The 16,388-nt window shown below is 53.6% G+C and overlaps 1 protein-coding gene across 3 annotated transcripts in view; it reads right to left on the bottom strand.

The window, feature by feature from the left end:
• TOR3A (torsin family 3 member A) overlaps window positions 1-16,388 on the bottom strand; it is a 41,276-nt gene extending 24,888 nt beyond the window's left edge. For 2 of the 3 annotated variants that reach the window (XM_046680675.1, XM_046680676.1), the window contains exons 1-6: window positions 14,644-16,373; window positions 13,484-13,597; window positions 12,612-12,877; window positions 10,744-10,922; window positions 4,008-4,132; window positions 525-3,441 (exon numbers count right to left, since the gene is read on the bottom strand). In XM_046680675.1, the coding sequence (XP_046536631.1) occupies window positions 3,191-3,441; window positions 4,008-4,132; window positions 10,744-10,922; window positions 12,612-12,877; window positions 13,484-13,597; window positions 14,644-14,920 (1,212 nt within the window). In that variant the 5' untranslated portion in view covers window positions 14,921-16,373 and the 3' untranslated portion in view covers window positions 525-3,190. Of the gene's footprint in view, window positions 1-524; window positions 3,442-4,007; window positions 4,133-10,743; window positions 10,923-12,611; window positions 12,878-13,483; window positions 13,598-14,643 lie in introns of all 3 variants that reach the window. The other variant, XM_046680677.1, reaches the window with a different exon arrangement.

The following is a 16,388-nucleotide window of genomic DNA, read 5'->3' as shown; positions in this document are numbered from 1 at the left end:
AACGTTTATACCAAAGGTCACGCTCTGCAGGTGTGTGCGCGGTGGGTGCACAGAGGGGGAGGTCTGGAGGGCTAAGGGACAGACAGAGTGGGATTTAATTGAAAACACATCAATCATGGGTCACACTACCAGTGTTGTCGGGTATTTGTTCTTAATTGTTATTGTAATATATTTTCCGGTGTTTGTTTTTCTAATTTAATTCTCTCACCTTGTTGTCTGACTGTGAACTGCTAACAGTGTTAAACTTGATGTAAATAAATGAGGCCCTGAAAGGGGAATGCTGTCTGCCTGTTGTCTCACAAGGCTTGCCAATTTGTGTTTTATTTTAAATAAAGGTTGCAATATTTTATTGGCAAAATAGGCTTGTGATTGGAGTGTTTCTCCCGTAGTTTAAACTGACAGGGAAACTAAGCAGTTTATCTCCCTCTACATAAAATAGATGTCTATACGTTAAAGAAGCTGATTTTAGCAAGCATCCCTCTGGCACATTTCTTAGAATGTCCTCTGTGAGGGTGAATACTCACCCCCTGATGGATTACAGTTTTGGAAATGGCCAAAGGCAGCATCTGGAGTCCAGCTGGTCCATGAGGTGGGTAGTGTGTGTGTGTCCTTCCATCTGTCCAGCACGAGGTGACTGTAAAATGAGATTCTCTCAAAGTCCATTCTGAGGACAACCAGATAAGTTCTAAAATTGTTTTGAGCCAAAGTATTGACAGGGCATGTGTAGAAGCTCACAGGGAGCACTCTATTCTTGTTTGGCGTAGTCTTCAATTTTTTAAAAAAAGGATTCATTGCTTTTAGAAGTAATGTTTTACTTAGGTATGAGTAGGATATTTCAAGTGGTGCCCAAGTGAGGTGCAATTAGAATGGTAATTGAGCATCAGCTCGTCCCCCTCCTGACACTTGACCTTTAATCCTTGTCTCCCACCCATTTTTGGTTTAGTTTAGAAGTCTTTTTTAAAGTCTTCTGAGCAGAACTTCCCATTGTGATCTTCACCCTCTTTGTATTGTAACATTTTCCACACCTGAGGCGATGGCATTGGCTGAGGAAATCCATTGTAGAAACAAGTTATTAAAGCATGCGAGCTGGAGTCAGACTGCCTGGGTGGACCCCTCCTCCACTGACTAGCTTTGTGACTTTGCACAAGATATGGAGCCTCTCAGAGCCGTTTTCTCATTTATTAAATGATGATGAAATGGGTACCTACATCGTAGTGTTCAAGATTACAGGAGATAACGGCTATAAAGTGCTCAGCACAGGGCGGGCACGTAGTAAGTTCCCAACTGTTACCTAAAACAACCCTCAGCCAACCAGGATTCCAGGAGCCAGAAGGAGGGAACAGCCCAGCCTTGGCTTTTAGTATGGTGCCAAAACTGACAGCAGTTTTACTAGATTATTGTTTTATTATTAAACACCTGAAGCTGTGTGTCCTGAGTACTTTATAAAGATTAACTCACTTAATCTTCACGACAACCCTGTGAGGTAAGTACAGTTTCACAAAAGTGGAAACCAAGTGTCAGCTGAGGTTGATAGCTTTCCCGTGGTCTTGGTGGTAGGGGGCCGAGCCATGGCACCCCAGCCGGGCAGTCTAGCTCCAGAGCAGTGTTTTGGACCATCACGTCCTGCTGCTTGTCTTGGTTCGCGAGATGTAAGAGGTTCAGACCCTATATTTATGTCATCAGACATGCTCCCAGTGTTAGAAGGATGTCAGCTGTTCTGTGGCTATGAGACCTAAAGATATAGAACGTCCCTTGTAAAGAGTGTATTTACAGAGGGTAGAGCTGGGTATGTCATGGGATTGGATGGCCTGCCTAGTCTTCCCGAGATGCTCTGGACTGAGACAGTGAGCCAGAAGCTAAAACTAGCTTCATTTTATTGTGCAGTTAGACCAAGCTTACTTTTGTCCCAGGAGTGCTGTGAAACTAAGTTCCTTTAATTCATCTGAGTATTTGTTGGGTATCTGATGTGGCTCGGGCTAGGTACTCTCCAACCTTGAGGTAGTGATTTGTGTAAATGAGTGCAATCAAGTGTTACATGGGGGAGAGATGGAAGTGTCCATTTTACCAGAGCTAATGGTGAGAGGGCTGGGGAGGGCTTTGAATACGGGGACACGAGGTGATGACAGCTATAAGAGAAAAGACCCTGTGTGTAATTCCAGAAGTGTGGTAGGAGGGAAGAACCGAGAGAAGGGGAAAAACACATTCTGCGCGCCTCCTGTGTACCTAGAGGCACAATGTACATGTAGCCATTCAATCCTTAAAAATGACTTTTTCAAGCTGGAAGCACGGGAGTGACGTTTTCATATATAAGAGCAATATGCTGTGGAAGCCTCTTCAGTAGAGGTTGAAATAACCCAGCTCAGCTGATGTGATCTCAGAGCAAATGAAGTAAATTGGCAGGCCAGGCAGTCACCCTGTCAGCTCTGAGTGCCAGCGTCCGCCCTGGTCTCCACCAGTCCCCATCGGTTTTGCCTGGCATTTGGAATTTTGCTGAGTGAGCACAATTACTAGGTCTCAGTACGAAAGTAGGCTGAGAGTTTTAGAAAAATACGAATTTTAATCTTTACATATGACAGTCATGTCAAGGCCCCTAACTTAAATTTTTTTTTTTTTAAATCTGCAGAGCAGACCCCAAGTCTTAGCCTACCCTGACATGATTTTTTATTTTTTTAATTCTTCCTTTGTGCACTTTTCCCCTTAGCCTGAGGCTCTCTGCTGATCTTCTGCTCCCAGAAGCTACTCAGCTTCCCTCTGGGAATAACAACTTGAAAGCTGAGCCACCCCGCCTTCACAGCTGAGGTGGACTCCCTGCCACTGGTAAGCAGAAGTTCATTTTTCCCTTCCTTGTCACCGAGGTTCCTGCAGCTTCAGGCCTAACACCCAAGTCCAGGCATCTGCAGGCCAGAGCGGAGATGCCGATATGCCCTGGGATTTGTTTATTTCCCACGTGGCTTCCTCCAACCACCTGGCCCACATTTTGGGACATGGCTCTTTAAGGCACCAAGGGATTTTAAGAATTGGCTCTGCTTCTGATTTAAGGCCTTCCTTTTACACACCACTGTGTGTTAGTTAGTGACTGCTGGATGCCAGCCTGCCCCTCCCACTCCTTACAGTCCCAGACGGCGTGCTGGCAGGCCCCAGGGTCCTGTTGGTGGAAGGAAGGCAGCTTCAGGAAGTGTTCATCAAGGTCTTAAGGCAGAAAATAGTTAATTCTCTGGGAAATAGATTTGCATCCCTGAGAAGAGAAGAGTTGTTCCTCCTTGGGGACATACACCATCATCTTGGCAATTTCATCCAGCAGCTCTTCTGTATACAGGAGCTTCTGGCTCAGGAAAGCATCGCGTGCACACAGCCTCACGTGCCGGTACTCCAGTGGCAGGAAGGGGACGAAGAAGTCAATCAGGTTTTCCTTCACAAGACAGCTGTGGCCAAAGCCACTGTCTGAAATCAAGACCAAAGCTACGTGGAGTCTGGGGCTGAAGCCACTTGGGGTTTTAAGGTGTCCCCAACCCTAAGGCCTGGCTAGGTCTGATCTCATCTGCCAGCTCCAGGAGGGCTGTCTGAAGTTTGCAGCGGGACTCTGCAGCTGCGTCCCCTTTGGGGACAGAGCCCTGGTTAACTATGGATGTGTGCTGCGGGGGAGGGAGGGGGCCCCCGCCAGCTTTACGGTGTCATCTAATGGCAGGAAGCAGAAGGGGGAGCGACCCCGCCTACGACTGGAACCCGAACCTCTGAGGTTCTCCAGGGAGACGCTTCCTCAGGGTTCCTGGGCCTCACAGACCATGGCCTCTATTTCCGCGGCTGCGGCAAACTAGTCTCTTCAAAGCATTTCAGACAGAGAGTTCAGCTTTCCTGGCACTTTTCTTGTGTCTACCTGAAGTGGACAAGCTGATCAGACAGTGTCCTCTGTGGCCCTGAGGATCCCGGCCACCTCAGCGGCGCGCCTTCCGGCCCACACCCGCTGCCCCGCGGCTCCCCGAGGCGTCTGCGGCGCCGGGGTCAGTTACCTGGGGCCTCGCCCACCGCGGCCCGGAGGCGGGGCTGCAAGTCTCCCAGCGCCACGTCTTCCCGCGGCCGCCCAGCCTTAAGCAGACGCAGGACCACCTCGTTGATGACACTGCCCCCCAGGTTACTGGAAGAGACAAGAGCTTGTTAACAGACTCTTTTTCTGTTTAGCTTCCAAGTGGGGAACCTGACCGCCGAAGCCATTGCATTGGTGACTAGAATAGAGGTTGAGGGGCCTGGGCCTCCCCCGACCCCCCAGGAGATCCTGTCACAACCCAAAGGTCTGGACAGAAAAGACGCCGTCCTGCTTTGCCGCTTCCCTCCCTGCCAGCCCCCTCTGACGAACCCTGAGCCTGTGCCGGGCGCGGGCAGCGGCGGGGCTGGGACGCGGTTCTCCCCGACGCGTGTGTGGAAGGGGCGGCGCGCGCGGCCCGGGTCACGGAGGAGCGACTCGGGCCCAGGGAGGAGGCTTCCGAGCAAACGCAGACAGGCAGTGGTCGGGCGGGAGGCAGGGACGACCAGAGGGCCTGTGGGGGCGGGGGCTGCCAGCCTGGGGGGGCGGGGCGGGGGGTGCGGGCCGAGGCGCGCTGGGGCCCCGTCTGCCGCGTGCGAGTGATCGGCCTCACTTCCTAGGAAGGTCACTCGAGGGCCACGGGGGGTGGACTGAAGAGGCAGGGGTGGTCGCAGAAAGCTGGTCAGGACGCTTTTTGCAATAGTCCCTGTTTAGAGACGATGGAGAGGAGGAGAAGGATTTAAAATTAGTTTAGGAGGCACAACTGACCGGACCCTGCAACTGAAGGCTGTGACAAGTGAGAGAAAGGAGGTCAACAAAGACCACGAGCGTTTGCCCGGAGCTGCCGGCTGCCCACCCCTCACAGAAGGGCAGCCTAGGGGCGGGGTGGGGCGGACAGCTTGGCGTTACACTCCTCAGCTCCCTCAGGCCCCGCAGGGCAGGGGTGCGAGTGAAGGAGGGGAGAGGCGGGCGAGCGGAGGGGTGGGGACCCGAACCCGCCCTTCGCCCCCGAAGGCCGGCTCCGCCTCCCAGGTGCTCGAGCTCGCCCGTCTGCCGGCTCCACGCGGGGCTCCGGGGCACGGGAGGTGCCGAGCGGCTCTCGCCGGGCCTGCCTGCACAGACGGGAAAGGACAGGCTGGCGCAGGCGTCCTGCCCTGCCCAGCAGGGAACCGGGGCGGCCAACTGATGGCACGCCGCCTCGTGGTGGGGGCCGGTGAGCGCTCTGCCAGAAGCTCCCAGGGGCCGTGAGCCGCGCCCGGGCTCGAGCTCGGCTGCTCAGCTGGGTTCCCGACGCCCGCACTGGGCCGGCGGCTGCCCGTCCCCCGCGGCAGGAAGGCCCGCCGGGCAGGGCACCTGCTCACGCACAGCTGCGCCAGCTGAGGCAAGGCCTGGGCTCGCCGTCCCCGCGGGGCGAGGGCAGGCGTCCAGGCGAGGGGGCGGCGAGAGCGGCTCACTCAGCAGCCCGGGAGAGGCCCGCTGCCTTCCCCGTGTCCGCGCTTGAGAGCAGGGCTTAGCCCATTTGTTTACGTCACGCCAGCGCCTCGTGCGCCTCAGGGGCTCAATAAATGTTTACTAAATAAATGGACATTCCTGCACCTTTGTCTACACTAGCTCCTCCTGCTTTCTGAATTTCTCCTCTGGTTTTGTCCCACAGCCAATGACGCTCTTCCTCCATGTTACGGGCTCTATCTCCCCCACCAAGACATAACCTGGGCCCCTTCTCTGTTCCCTACCGCTCGCCTAGTCCTCAGCTCCTCAGGGACGGCCACTCTGGCCCCGACATCACACCTCTGGACAGATGTTGCCTTCCTGGAGCACCTCGGTTCTCTCCCACATCCTCCCAGGTCACCTGCTGCCTGGGAGGCCTGAAGGGACCAAGGGACAAAAGGCACCTCTACAGACTAGCCCTCTCCCTGGCTCTGGGGCAGGACCACATGTAATCCCCCCAGCCCTGAGCCCCCAGACCCCAAAGGAAGGAGACTCAAAGGCCTCTCCGGAGCTCTGATAACAGACCCCAACCCTAACTGCCAAGTCTTTCCTAAAGAAGATACAAATGGACTCAGCCATTAATCTCTCTGAGCCTTAGTTTCCTCGTTTGCAAGACGAGAGAAGAGGACCAGACGTTTTAAGATGCCCTCCTTAGGTCACCTTAGATCAGGGGTCAGTCAATGTTTACACATTTCTACAAGCATTTTCTATGTGCTGGGATACAAGGCCTTTGATTTCTTGAACAATTTACATTTGTAAACTTCTTTTAATTTTTCAAAGTCCTTTTTCTCTTCTTTTCCTGACAACAGCCCAAAGAGAACAGGCATTACTAATCACTCTCTTCACTTACGGTTTCACTGAGAAGAGGACCCGGCTCTGATCTGCAGGGTTCCATGCTTCTGTCCCACCCTGTGACCCCATCCCTGGAGCCTTCTTCACTTGGTAGAAAGGGGCAAAAGTAGTCAATGTTAGTTTTCCGGTGCCCGGCCAGGGGGCCCTGAATTCCTCCAGCCGGGATGAAGCCTCCGCTCTAAAGGCTGGGGCGCTCCAGCCCCACACACTACACTCCCTGCTCCAGCTGCCACCTCCTCCCTTCTGCCATCAGATGCCACCACAGGGCAGGCCAGCAAAGCCACCAGCACCTTACTTCACGCAGTAGGTTCGGGATATTTTTTAGGATTAAGCTGCTGGCCTTAGACTAGAGTGACTTGCTCACACGAGAAGTTTGAATCGGCTCTGCTTTTCTTTCAAACACAACAGTCCTTTCTACTCACAGGAGGTCACTGTAGAAATCAAGTCCAGACACTCAAATATACCATCTTCCCCCGCCCATCAGTGGAATAGTTTGTTTACAAAAAGAAATAACAGGCCCAAAAATGGCCCCCTTGACGGCAAACCAAGACTCAATTACAGTTCCAGCCCTCCCAGGAATGTGACCTTCCAACAGTCAATCTGACGTTTCCGGGGGTGCACCAGTGAAGGCGCTGCATGCTAAAACCCATGCCCTTCCCTTCCCCCCAAATCCCACGAGCGGTGATTTTTCTGTTGCTGATAGCTCACTTGCCCCGCCCTCCTCCTTATAAAAACCTTCCATTTTGTACAACCATCCCCCTGGCCTTCTAGATCCTAGAAGGGATCCTGCCCAGTTCATGAATCACTTAATAAAGCCAATTAGATCTTCACATTTACTCAGCTGACTTGTGTTTTTTAACAACCTGAAAACCTTTGGGGTTTAGAAGTGCCGTTTCTGGATGCTCTGGCCTGGAGCAGGGTGGGGACGGTCAGCCTGGCTGGCCTGCAGGCTCAGGGCGCCCAGGCCTGTTGAGGACCACTGGCCCTCCCAGGCTGGGCACAGGCCACTGGAACTGGAGGCCACATGCTCGTGTCCCTGTCCTCCTCCCTGAAGGTTCAAAGACTCCTTGTGCCAGCGCAGCCTCCCCGTCTGCCAGCTAGGGTAGGCCCACGTGGTGGCTTCTCCCCTGGTGACTGTCTCCCCAGGCCCTGCCTCCACCCCAGCTGTCTGTCCCTTCGCCCATGACCTCAGGGCCCTGGAAAGGGCACAAAGGCTGGGTCACTGGGGGAAAGGGCAGGGGTGGAGGGGTCGAGGCACTGCTGTGGGTTAGTGAGCAAAATACTACAAAGGCAAACATTTGCCTGGAGACAGTGGGGTCACCTGGGTCGCATTAGGAAATCCTGGCAGCAGTGAGGGTGTGGGTTTTCCAAGCTGAGACCCGGGTGGGAAAGTCAGCGCCTTGGAGGCGGCCGACTTGGGCCCAAGTAGGGGAAAGGTCGGGCGGCCCTGAGGCAGAAGCAGGTTGGGCCTGGCTGGAGGAAGGAGGAGCAATGGGCAGAGGAGCGGAAGGAGCTCTGCAGTCACAGGATTCCTGCCAAAGCCAAAGGGAGGCCTGAGTTCGCTGCTCACCAGGCTCCCTTCCACTCAGTGGGAAGGACTCGTGTCCGCAGCAGTGGCTCTGGGGGTCCCCTGGACCCCTACTCCTGGCAGCCCCCGCCCCCTGGCAGGGAGGAGGTGGGGAAGCCTCAGGGAACTAAGGTGATTCCTTTCTCGGCCTCCTCTGCCTCTTGGAGCCCCCACCTGAGTCAGTGCAACAGAAGAGACCTGCGCCTCGGCTGCCTCTGCAGGCAGCAAACAGGACGGAGCCCAGGAGGAGAGTCAGTGGGCCGAATTGACCATCCCGCCACCTGCTTCTGATCCCTCTGATCATATCAGAAACTCTTTGCTTTTCTCTTAAAATCACCTTATGATGGCCCCCTGCCCTCCTTCACAACGCACTCTAGTGTCCCAAGGACATGCCAGCAACACACTGAAATCACAACCTGGCAACAGTTTAAATGGGTTCCTTCTTGTCCTGTGGCTCCTTCACACTCTACAAGCCTGGACGAGAAACTGGGCACCCTACTTCTCCACCCTGAAGCTGGGGGAAATCTCCTAGCAAGCATGGACTGGCCTGTGAGGGCAAGGGGGCCAGGGCGGCACGGGAGGGAGCAATCGGTTTGGCTTCCACTCTGAGTGCAAGAAGCTGCTTGTGAAGTGTTCAAGTTGGGCCAACAGGGACTCAAAGTTGACTTTTAAACAGACCTTAGGCAAGACATTCCCAGTTAGAGCCTCCATAAAAAAAGAGGGTTGGACAAGTTGATCTCTAAGTTTGCTTTTTGCAAAGCCATATCCAGAGCCTGGGGCACTCAGAACAAAACAGGAATTGCAGTTCAGTGGTTAGCGAGTCCTGCATGGTGGTGCTGCAAGTCTTGTGGTGGGAGCCAGCGAGAGCTTTTCATTCGACACATTATATCCTGAATTTCAAGCCAGTGACTTCCTCTATGATCTGGGAAGAAAGAGACCTTCCAAGGTTGGAGAAAGAACTGGCCATTTTGGATTTAAGGGGAAATTATAGTTTGTATTTGATTTTCAACTAATTTGCTGACTTGAAAACTTAATGCCTGTCTAACAGGGGACTCCTGGTGTGTGAGTTACATTTTAATCTATATTACAAAGCATAGTAATCAAAGCAGTATGGTATTGGCATAAAAACAGACATACAGATCAATGGAACAGAACAAACCCAAGCATATATGGTCAATTAATTTACGACAAAGGAGCCAAGAATATACAAAAGGGAAAGGATGATCTCTTCAATAAATGCTGTTGGGAAAACTGGACAGCCACATGCAAAAGAATGAAACTGGATCACTATCTTACACCATACACAAAATTTAACTCAAAACGGATTAAAGACTCAAATATAAGACTAGAAACCATAAAACTCCTAGAAGAAGACACAGGCGGTAAGCTCTTTGACGTTAGTCTTTGTAATGATTTTTTTGGATTTGATACCAAAAGCAAAGGCAACAAAAGCAGAGGTAAACAACTGGGACTACGTCAAACTAAAAAGCTTCTGCACAGCAGAGGAAACCATCAACAAATGAAACGACACCCACCGGAATGGGAGAAAATATTTGCAAATCATATTATCTGAGGGGTTAATATCCAAAATATATAAAGAACTCATAGAACTCAATAGCAAAAAACCAATCTCATTAAAAATGGGCAGAGGAGCTGAATAAACATTTTTCCAAGGAAGACATACAGATTGGCCAAGATGCTCATCACTTCAAGATGCTCATACTTCAAGATGCTCATCACTAGTCATCAGGGAAATGCCAATCAAAACCTCAATGAGGTATCACCTCACACCTGTTAGAATGGTGTGCTTTTTTTTGGTGTGGAAGATAAAGAAATGTGTATAGACATATATATAGACACACAATGGGATATTATTCATCCATGAGAAAGAAGGCAATCTTGCCATTTGTGACAACAGATGGACCGTGAGGGCATTATGCTAAGTGAAATAAGTCAGACAGGGAAAGACAAATGCCCTGGGATGTCACTTCTATGTGGAATCTAAAAGCAAAAAAACCAAGCTCATAGATACAGAGAACAGAATGGTGGTTGCCAGAGGCGGGGGTGGGGGGGGTGGGCGAAATGGGCAAAGGGAATCAAAAGGTACAAACTTCCACTTATAAAATAACTAAGTCCTGGGATGTCCGTACAGCATGGTGACTACAGTTAATAATACTGTACTGTGTATTTGAAAGTTGCTGATAGCAGATCTTAAAAGTTCTCATCACACAAAAAGTTCTGTAACTACATATGGTGACGGCTGTTAGACTTATTGTGATCATTTCACAATATATACAAGTATCGGATCATGTACACCTGAAACTAATTTAATGTTACATGTCAATAGTACCTCAATACAAACAAAAAACATAATGCCCTTCTAGAGGGGACTCCCAATGTGAGTGGTCCCCCCCTGAGGAGGCTGTGTACTAACTGGGGAGTCTGAGGGGAGCCTCCCCATCATCCTACGAGAGCTGGGGGGAGGCTGCGTGAGGGACAGCTGCTTTTCCCCGGGCGGTCCCAGGAGGACCTTAGGCGCCCTGTGCCGAGGCGGGTCAGAGTTCTTCACAAGGGCCTTGGAGGTGGGACTGGGGCAGGAGCGGGGAGCCTTAGGTTCCCCAAGCAGCCAGCCTTCTGTCTTCTCTCCTGGAGTTTGGGTTGGTCGCCCTTGTGGAAATGGCTCTGCAGCCCGGAGCGTGGAAGCCCTGTGCTGCCCGCTCACTGCCGGCTTACAGCTCCTGAGCCTTCGCACGCAGCGCCTGGATGGAGGGCCCTTCCTCCCACGCCCAACCCTCCAGTCTTGTTCCTCAGACCTCACCTGAGAAAAAGAAAGATGGTTCTCGGGGACTGGGCCCTGTGGTTCTCGGGGGCCTGGCGGCCCAGGTGTGGCCTGAGGGCCTCCAGCAGTCCTGGGTGCAGCTTCTCGGCCTCATCGAAAATGAACAGGGTCTGGTGGCAGCGCTCCTGCGTCTTCCTGATCTGGCCTGTCAGCTGCTCCTGCACAGAGTACAGGGAGCTGCTGGGGAGCGCTGGCTGGGAGGCACATTCCCCACCCTCCAGCCAGGAGGCCCCTGAGGAGGCCGGTTTCCCCAGGGCATCTGCAGTGGATCACCTGCTGCTGAGTTCCACCCTACAACTATCAAATCCAAACCTCTGGGGGTGGGACTGGGGGGACGTGCACCCGAAGAGGGGGGGTCCCAGGTGATTCTTCTGCATCCTGAGGTTTGGAAGCCAACTAGGTGAAGCCAGCCCGACGAGAGGGACAGGGCTTGCCTGCCTGCCCTTGGGACCAGGCCCCCGAGCCAACCTGCTCCCTCCTCTCCAGGATGAGACCCCACCCCAGAACTAACAGCCAACCTACTCTTCCCAGGGGGTGGGAGTCAGGTCTAATACAGGGGGACAGGCAGAGGCGGGCTCAAGTGCCCAGAGGCAGCCACAGTCCCTGTCTCGAACTCCCAGGAGCAGAGTGCTCACTGGCATCAGGCTGGCCTGAGACTTCAGGCGAGAAGCCTGGGGGGCCTAGCCAACTCACAACTGGGGTTCCCCATTTCAGGCACAATGGTAAGCCCTCAATTGAAAAGATGCTGCTTTGCAGCATTCACCAGGAGAACAGGGCCAACTCCCACCCCCGGGGGGGGGGGGGGGTGTGTTTTAGCAGAACCCCCTCTCACTGTCCACCTCTAGCCTCCCTGGATTCTGACTTCTGCCCCGTCACCCAAGCGTGTGTGTGAGAGGCTGTGCGGGTGGTGTGAGAGGTGTGTGTACACGTCAGTTTTCACAGCGGGGAGGCTGAGATCCACAGCAGTTCCGCCACAGTGGAAGCCAGCTCGGTCTCTCTGGAAAGGCCTGGCTGACAGCCGCCTGCCCTTAGGACAGTTCACCCTCCTGCTGCCCTCCAAGCCTGCACTGAGACTGCCAGATGACTCAGGCAATCGGGGCATCACAGGTTAGCACACACCCAAACTGGACCTGAAAGCCACAGAGAGACGCAGGCATTTCTGTCCTGCTGCATGGGGGTTTTGGTCATCGTCTGGCTTATTTTCAATGTTACATGTCTCAATGGAAGAATAGCAGAGCAGCAAAGACAATTTTTGTCCATCCACTTGTTGGCATATAATGAGCGGTTTCAGGAAGACATGGAAGATCACTTATGATATGACATACCTCTCTAAGAAAATAGCAGGATATGCACCTTTGTGTCCAATGTAATTACAATGATGTAAAACAGCATGGGGAAAGGCTTAAAGGAAGTACACCAAAATGCTAACTGTGGCTGAATCTGTGGGGAGATTATGATAGTTTTTGCTTTTCTCTGTTGCACATTTCCTGCGACATGTCCACTACTTCTCTAAGAGGAAAAGGAACCCCGGGTTCTCTGTTTAAACTCGGTGGCCAGCCTCTCATGTTTGGCTGAAGGAGACAGAGCTCCTTTGGAACACGAGTCTTCCCTCCACACGTTCAGGGCCTCATCTGTGTGGAGGGCTGTCTCTGTGAATGACAGGTTATGTCGCGAAGGTGGCCTGTCCTCTAACTCCCACACCCAGGCTTCTCCAGGGCCCACCCCCTCGCAAGGAAGGCCTGGTTCAGGGCCTCCTTACCGGCACAGAGGCCTGCTCCTCGGGCTGTCGAAGCCTCATTCCAGCCCCAGCCCCGCTGGCGGAGCCCCCCAGCACTGTCTGGCCTCACCTTGTACAAGTCCACAGACGTGGGGTGAGGAAAGTGGAACATGGCGATGAACACCTTCACACAGTCGCTCCTCAGTCCGTCCCGGTAGAGGTTCTCTGCCAGTATCCTTGCCACGAAGTTCTTGCCTGTGCCAGACCAGCCGTGGAATGACAGAACCAGGGCCTTGTCTGGCCGGGGCAGCTCTAAATATCCCCTCACTGTTCTCAGGACCAGCTCCTGGGCCAGATGCTGGCCATGCAGTCGCACACTCAGGTCAGATTTTAGGCCTAGAGGCAGGAAAGAGGAGGCCCCGGTGAGAGATGCACACAGACACGGTCCCCTCCAGGCAACGGGCGGGAAATGGGCAACTCTGAACATCTCTGAAGTGGGATCACTTATCCATCCTGTTTGACCTCAGAAGCCACGGGTAGACCTTGCAGCAGAAGGGATTCAAGACTATTTTCTGAAGAGTTTGAGAAATTAAGATTGAATTTAGGGAGAGGATGGAATCATCCTTTCTGAAGACATCCCAGACTGCTTGGCAGAGCCTGTCTGGTGGAGGTACCCCACCCCCCCACACCTGTCAGATTGCTCCCACCCAGAAGTTTCAGGACCCCCTAAATATTTTATGGACATACTCTCATTTTCATTCGGTTCAGCGAACACCTGTGGAGAGCAGCTAGTGTGTGTAAAGTCCTCTGAGGCCTCACTTTCTCCCCCCACAAGATTCCGAGTTGGGAGACTGGGGCTCCTGGGAGCCACAGTGGAGACAGGGAGGGTATGCTGCCAGCTGTGGGCAGGATGAGGAAATATCCTTTGCACCCTAGCCACTTCTCCTGAACTGCCTCCCTCCCCACAGATCCCTAGCCCCTTAGGGCCATGCGAAGTCCAACCTGTGAAGTTGTTGGAGATCCTGCAGTCCCCACTGTCACAGCAATCCTGGAAGCTGCAGTACCACGTGGTCAGGATATCCAGGTACTGCTGGCCCAGCAGGGCACGGCCCCAGGCTGGAAAAGGAGGAGCTGTGGTCAGGGGCAGAGCAGAGGGCAGAGAGGGAGCTGGGCACCGCCTCCCTGCGCAACTTGTGTTGCCCACTTCACATGACGTATGGAGCAGAGCGGTTCTTCTTCTCTTCCTTCGTCCTCTCTCCAGGGCCACCCCTTACTGCTCTCCTCTGGGCCTGCCTTGTGCCCTGCCAGGGAATGGGCAGGAGTGGGCACTTCCTACCTTTGAGGAAGTAGATGGCCTTGCTAAAGGTGCAACCCCAGCAAAGCCTCAATTTACTCAACAAATACGCCTTAAGAGACCGCGTGCCAGAAGCAGAAACCCAGACCCTGCCTGTAAGGAGTCTGCAGTCTAGTAGGGAGACAAACAGTAGCTGGTGATTATTATTCTTCCTGCTTGCTCTGGCTTCCAAAATTATCTGATCTTGGCCAACTCCAAGGGCCTCCAAATTGTTTTGTCAAATGTCAATTTGAATATACCCAGCATTAGCAAAAACAAAACAAAAATCACTCACTGGGATTTAGAAATCTTTTGATTTAAATGAAAGATGTATATAGCACCATTACAGGATCACCCTTACAGTGCTATTACAGGACCCAGGATGACGGGGTCCGGGACTCCGAGCTCAGGCTCTGCCTCCGCAAGCGCAGAGGAAGAGAAGGTACTGCGGCTGTGTCCAACCGGGGCCTTTCCTTAAAGCCATCAAGAAGGTGAGAAAGAGCAGCTCCTTGAATAATGCCAGGGTGGACTGGGAGACCGCAAGGAAGTGTGAGCTGTCTGCAGGAGTCAAGAACAGGCGACATGGGGGAGAGCAGCCAGGCCAATCTGACTGCGTAAAGGGGCTCCGCCCGGGGGGTAGGGGTGCGGAGGTGGGTGCTGCGGGGCAGCGATGGGGTTTCCGCTGCCCTCAGCCTGCGCCATTAGTTGGGCGGAGCAGCAAAGCTGGCTGCTAAGCCACCTGCCCTGGGGTCCTGATTACAGCGGCGCCCCAGCCCCGGTGCCACCGCACAGGGCGCGGGCAGGCGGGGCCCCGGCGACCGGGTCTTACCCAGGGGCCCTGCCGGCGCCTCCTCGTCCTCCTCGCAGTGCTCGGGCCACACGCGGCAGCTGAAGAGCGCCCAGTACCGTCTGGAGAGGGTCCCGGCCGCCCTCAGCCGCTCCTGCAGGCCCTGGAAGGCCGGCCAGGCCCATCTGGAGCCCGTCTTCTCGGCCTCCGGCCCCGGCCCCGCGTCGCCGCCGTGTCCCGGCGCGCCCAGCAGCGGCAGCAGCAGCAGGACGCAGAGGCAGAGGCGGAGGCGGAGCGGGCTCCGCGGACGGCGAAGCATGGCCGGCCCGGCTCTTCCAAGCCCGGGGTGGGCGCCGGCACTGCCGCGGCCCGGGTAGGCCGGGGACTGGCGTTGCCACGGCAACCGCAGGCGGGCAGAGCTCGTCTCCCACGTGACCCAGAGCCGGCCCAGCGCTCGCAGGGAACCGAAACCCAGGCTGGGGCCCTGGAGAGCATCCCCAGGCCGATGCGGGCGCTGCCTACCAACCAGGGCTCGCTTCCTGACAGCAGACTGTTCCGGGGTGACTGTGGTTGCAAAGAAGGTGAAGTCAGGCTATGAAACGGCCACTGTCAATCACCCTGCTAGTGCTTTCGGGCAGCTCTGGTGGCCCATCTGAGGCCTACCAAATAAGGGCACTCATTTGTGCCCTGCCCCGTATCTACAGATCAACTTCCTACCAAGCTGTTAGGAAAGCAGGCAGCCATCTCCCCCAGGAGCGCGAGTTGGCCAGGGGAGCCGGCCGAGTGAAGTCAGCGGAGTGGGGACGAGGCCATGAGAAGAACGGGCCTGGCGCCTCTACACAGGGAAATGAAACACAGCATTAAGCAACGAGCAGGTTTCCACAGCTGGGAGTCTACCAACAGCAAGAGGAAGCTGTTGGACTCCAGTCTGGTGATATTTAGGTTTTGGAAACTCCAAGTCACGGGAAAATCATAAGGTCTCACGTTAAGGTAATCATCTCTCACTAAAAAGAAGTTCGGCTAAGTAGCGTGTGCACCTTCTTGACTGTGTTTGCAGCTTTCAAGTGCTTGTGACTGAGCACCACTGGCCAAAGACCTGAGGGCCTCCTTCCTCGGGGCTCCCTTCTCCACAGCAGGAGCTCGCAACAAGGCTGTTAGATGTCAGAAGAGTTTAACACATTTTCCAAAATCACCTGAGTTTCTGGGGTCTAGAGATCATAGGACTTGATTGTCAGAGGCTCAGTGGCTTTGAGGTCGGGCTCAGATAGTAAGGTGAATTCCAGTACCATGTGTCACAAATGCCACAGGCAAATGGATTCATCTGTTATCTGCCAGGTCTAATCCTCCCTCAACAGCTCATCAAATTCACTCCTGCCTTTCGTTCAAACAGCTACAGAAATCAGACGAGCTCCTTAGTTAGGATACTACGAGAGTTAAATTGAAAAGTAATGTCGTATATGTATACTGTATGTCTCAGCCACTCAGCATGATGGCAAAATAGAACCCAAACCTTCCAGGGAGCAGTGGCCAGTACACCTGTGCTGCATGTGCAATCAAGCTCATGAAGCCCTTCAGAGGACAGTTAACAAGGAACGTGCCGTTATGCCTATTCGGAAATTGAAAACATTAACTCATTCAGTAAATGTAGTTTGGGCATGAATGGTTATCTAGTATAGTGATTAACTCACTGGCCCCTACCATTTTGTGTGTGACCTTGGATGTTACTTAACTGCCCCAGGCCTCAGTTTCCCCACCTATAAAATGGGCATAATAAAACAGTCACTCCC

The sequence above is a fragment of the Equus quagga genome, chromosome 13 (genome assembly GCF_021613505.1).
Source record: "Equus quagga isolate Etosha38 chromosome 13, UCLA_HA_Equagga_1.0, whole genome shotgun sequence".
Classification (NCBI taxonomy): Eukaryota; Metazoa; Chordata; class Mammalia; order Perissodactyla; family Equidae; genus Equus; species Equus quagga.
The sequence above is the reverse complement of the archived record's forward strand: the minus strand, read 5'-3'. Positions and strand labels throughout refer to the sequence as shown.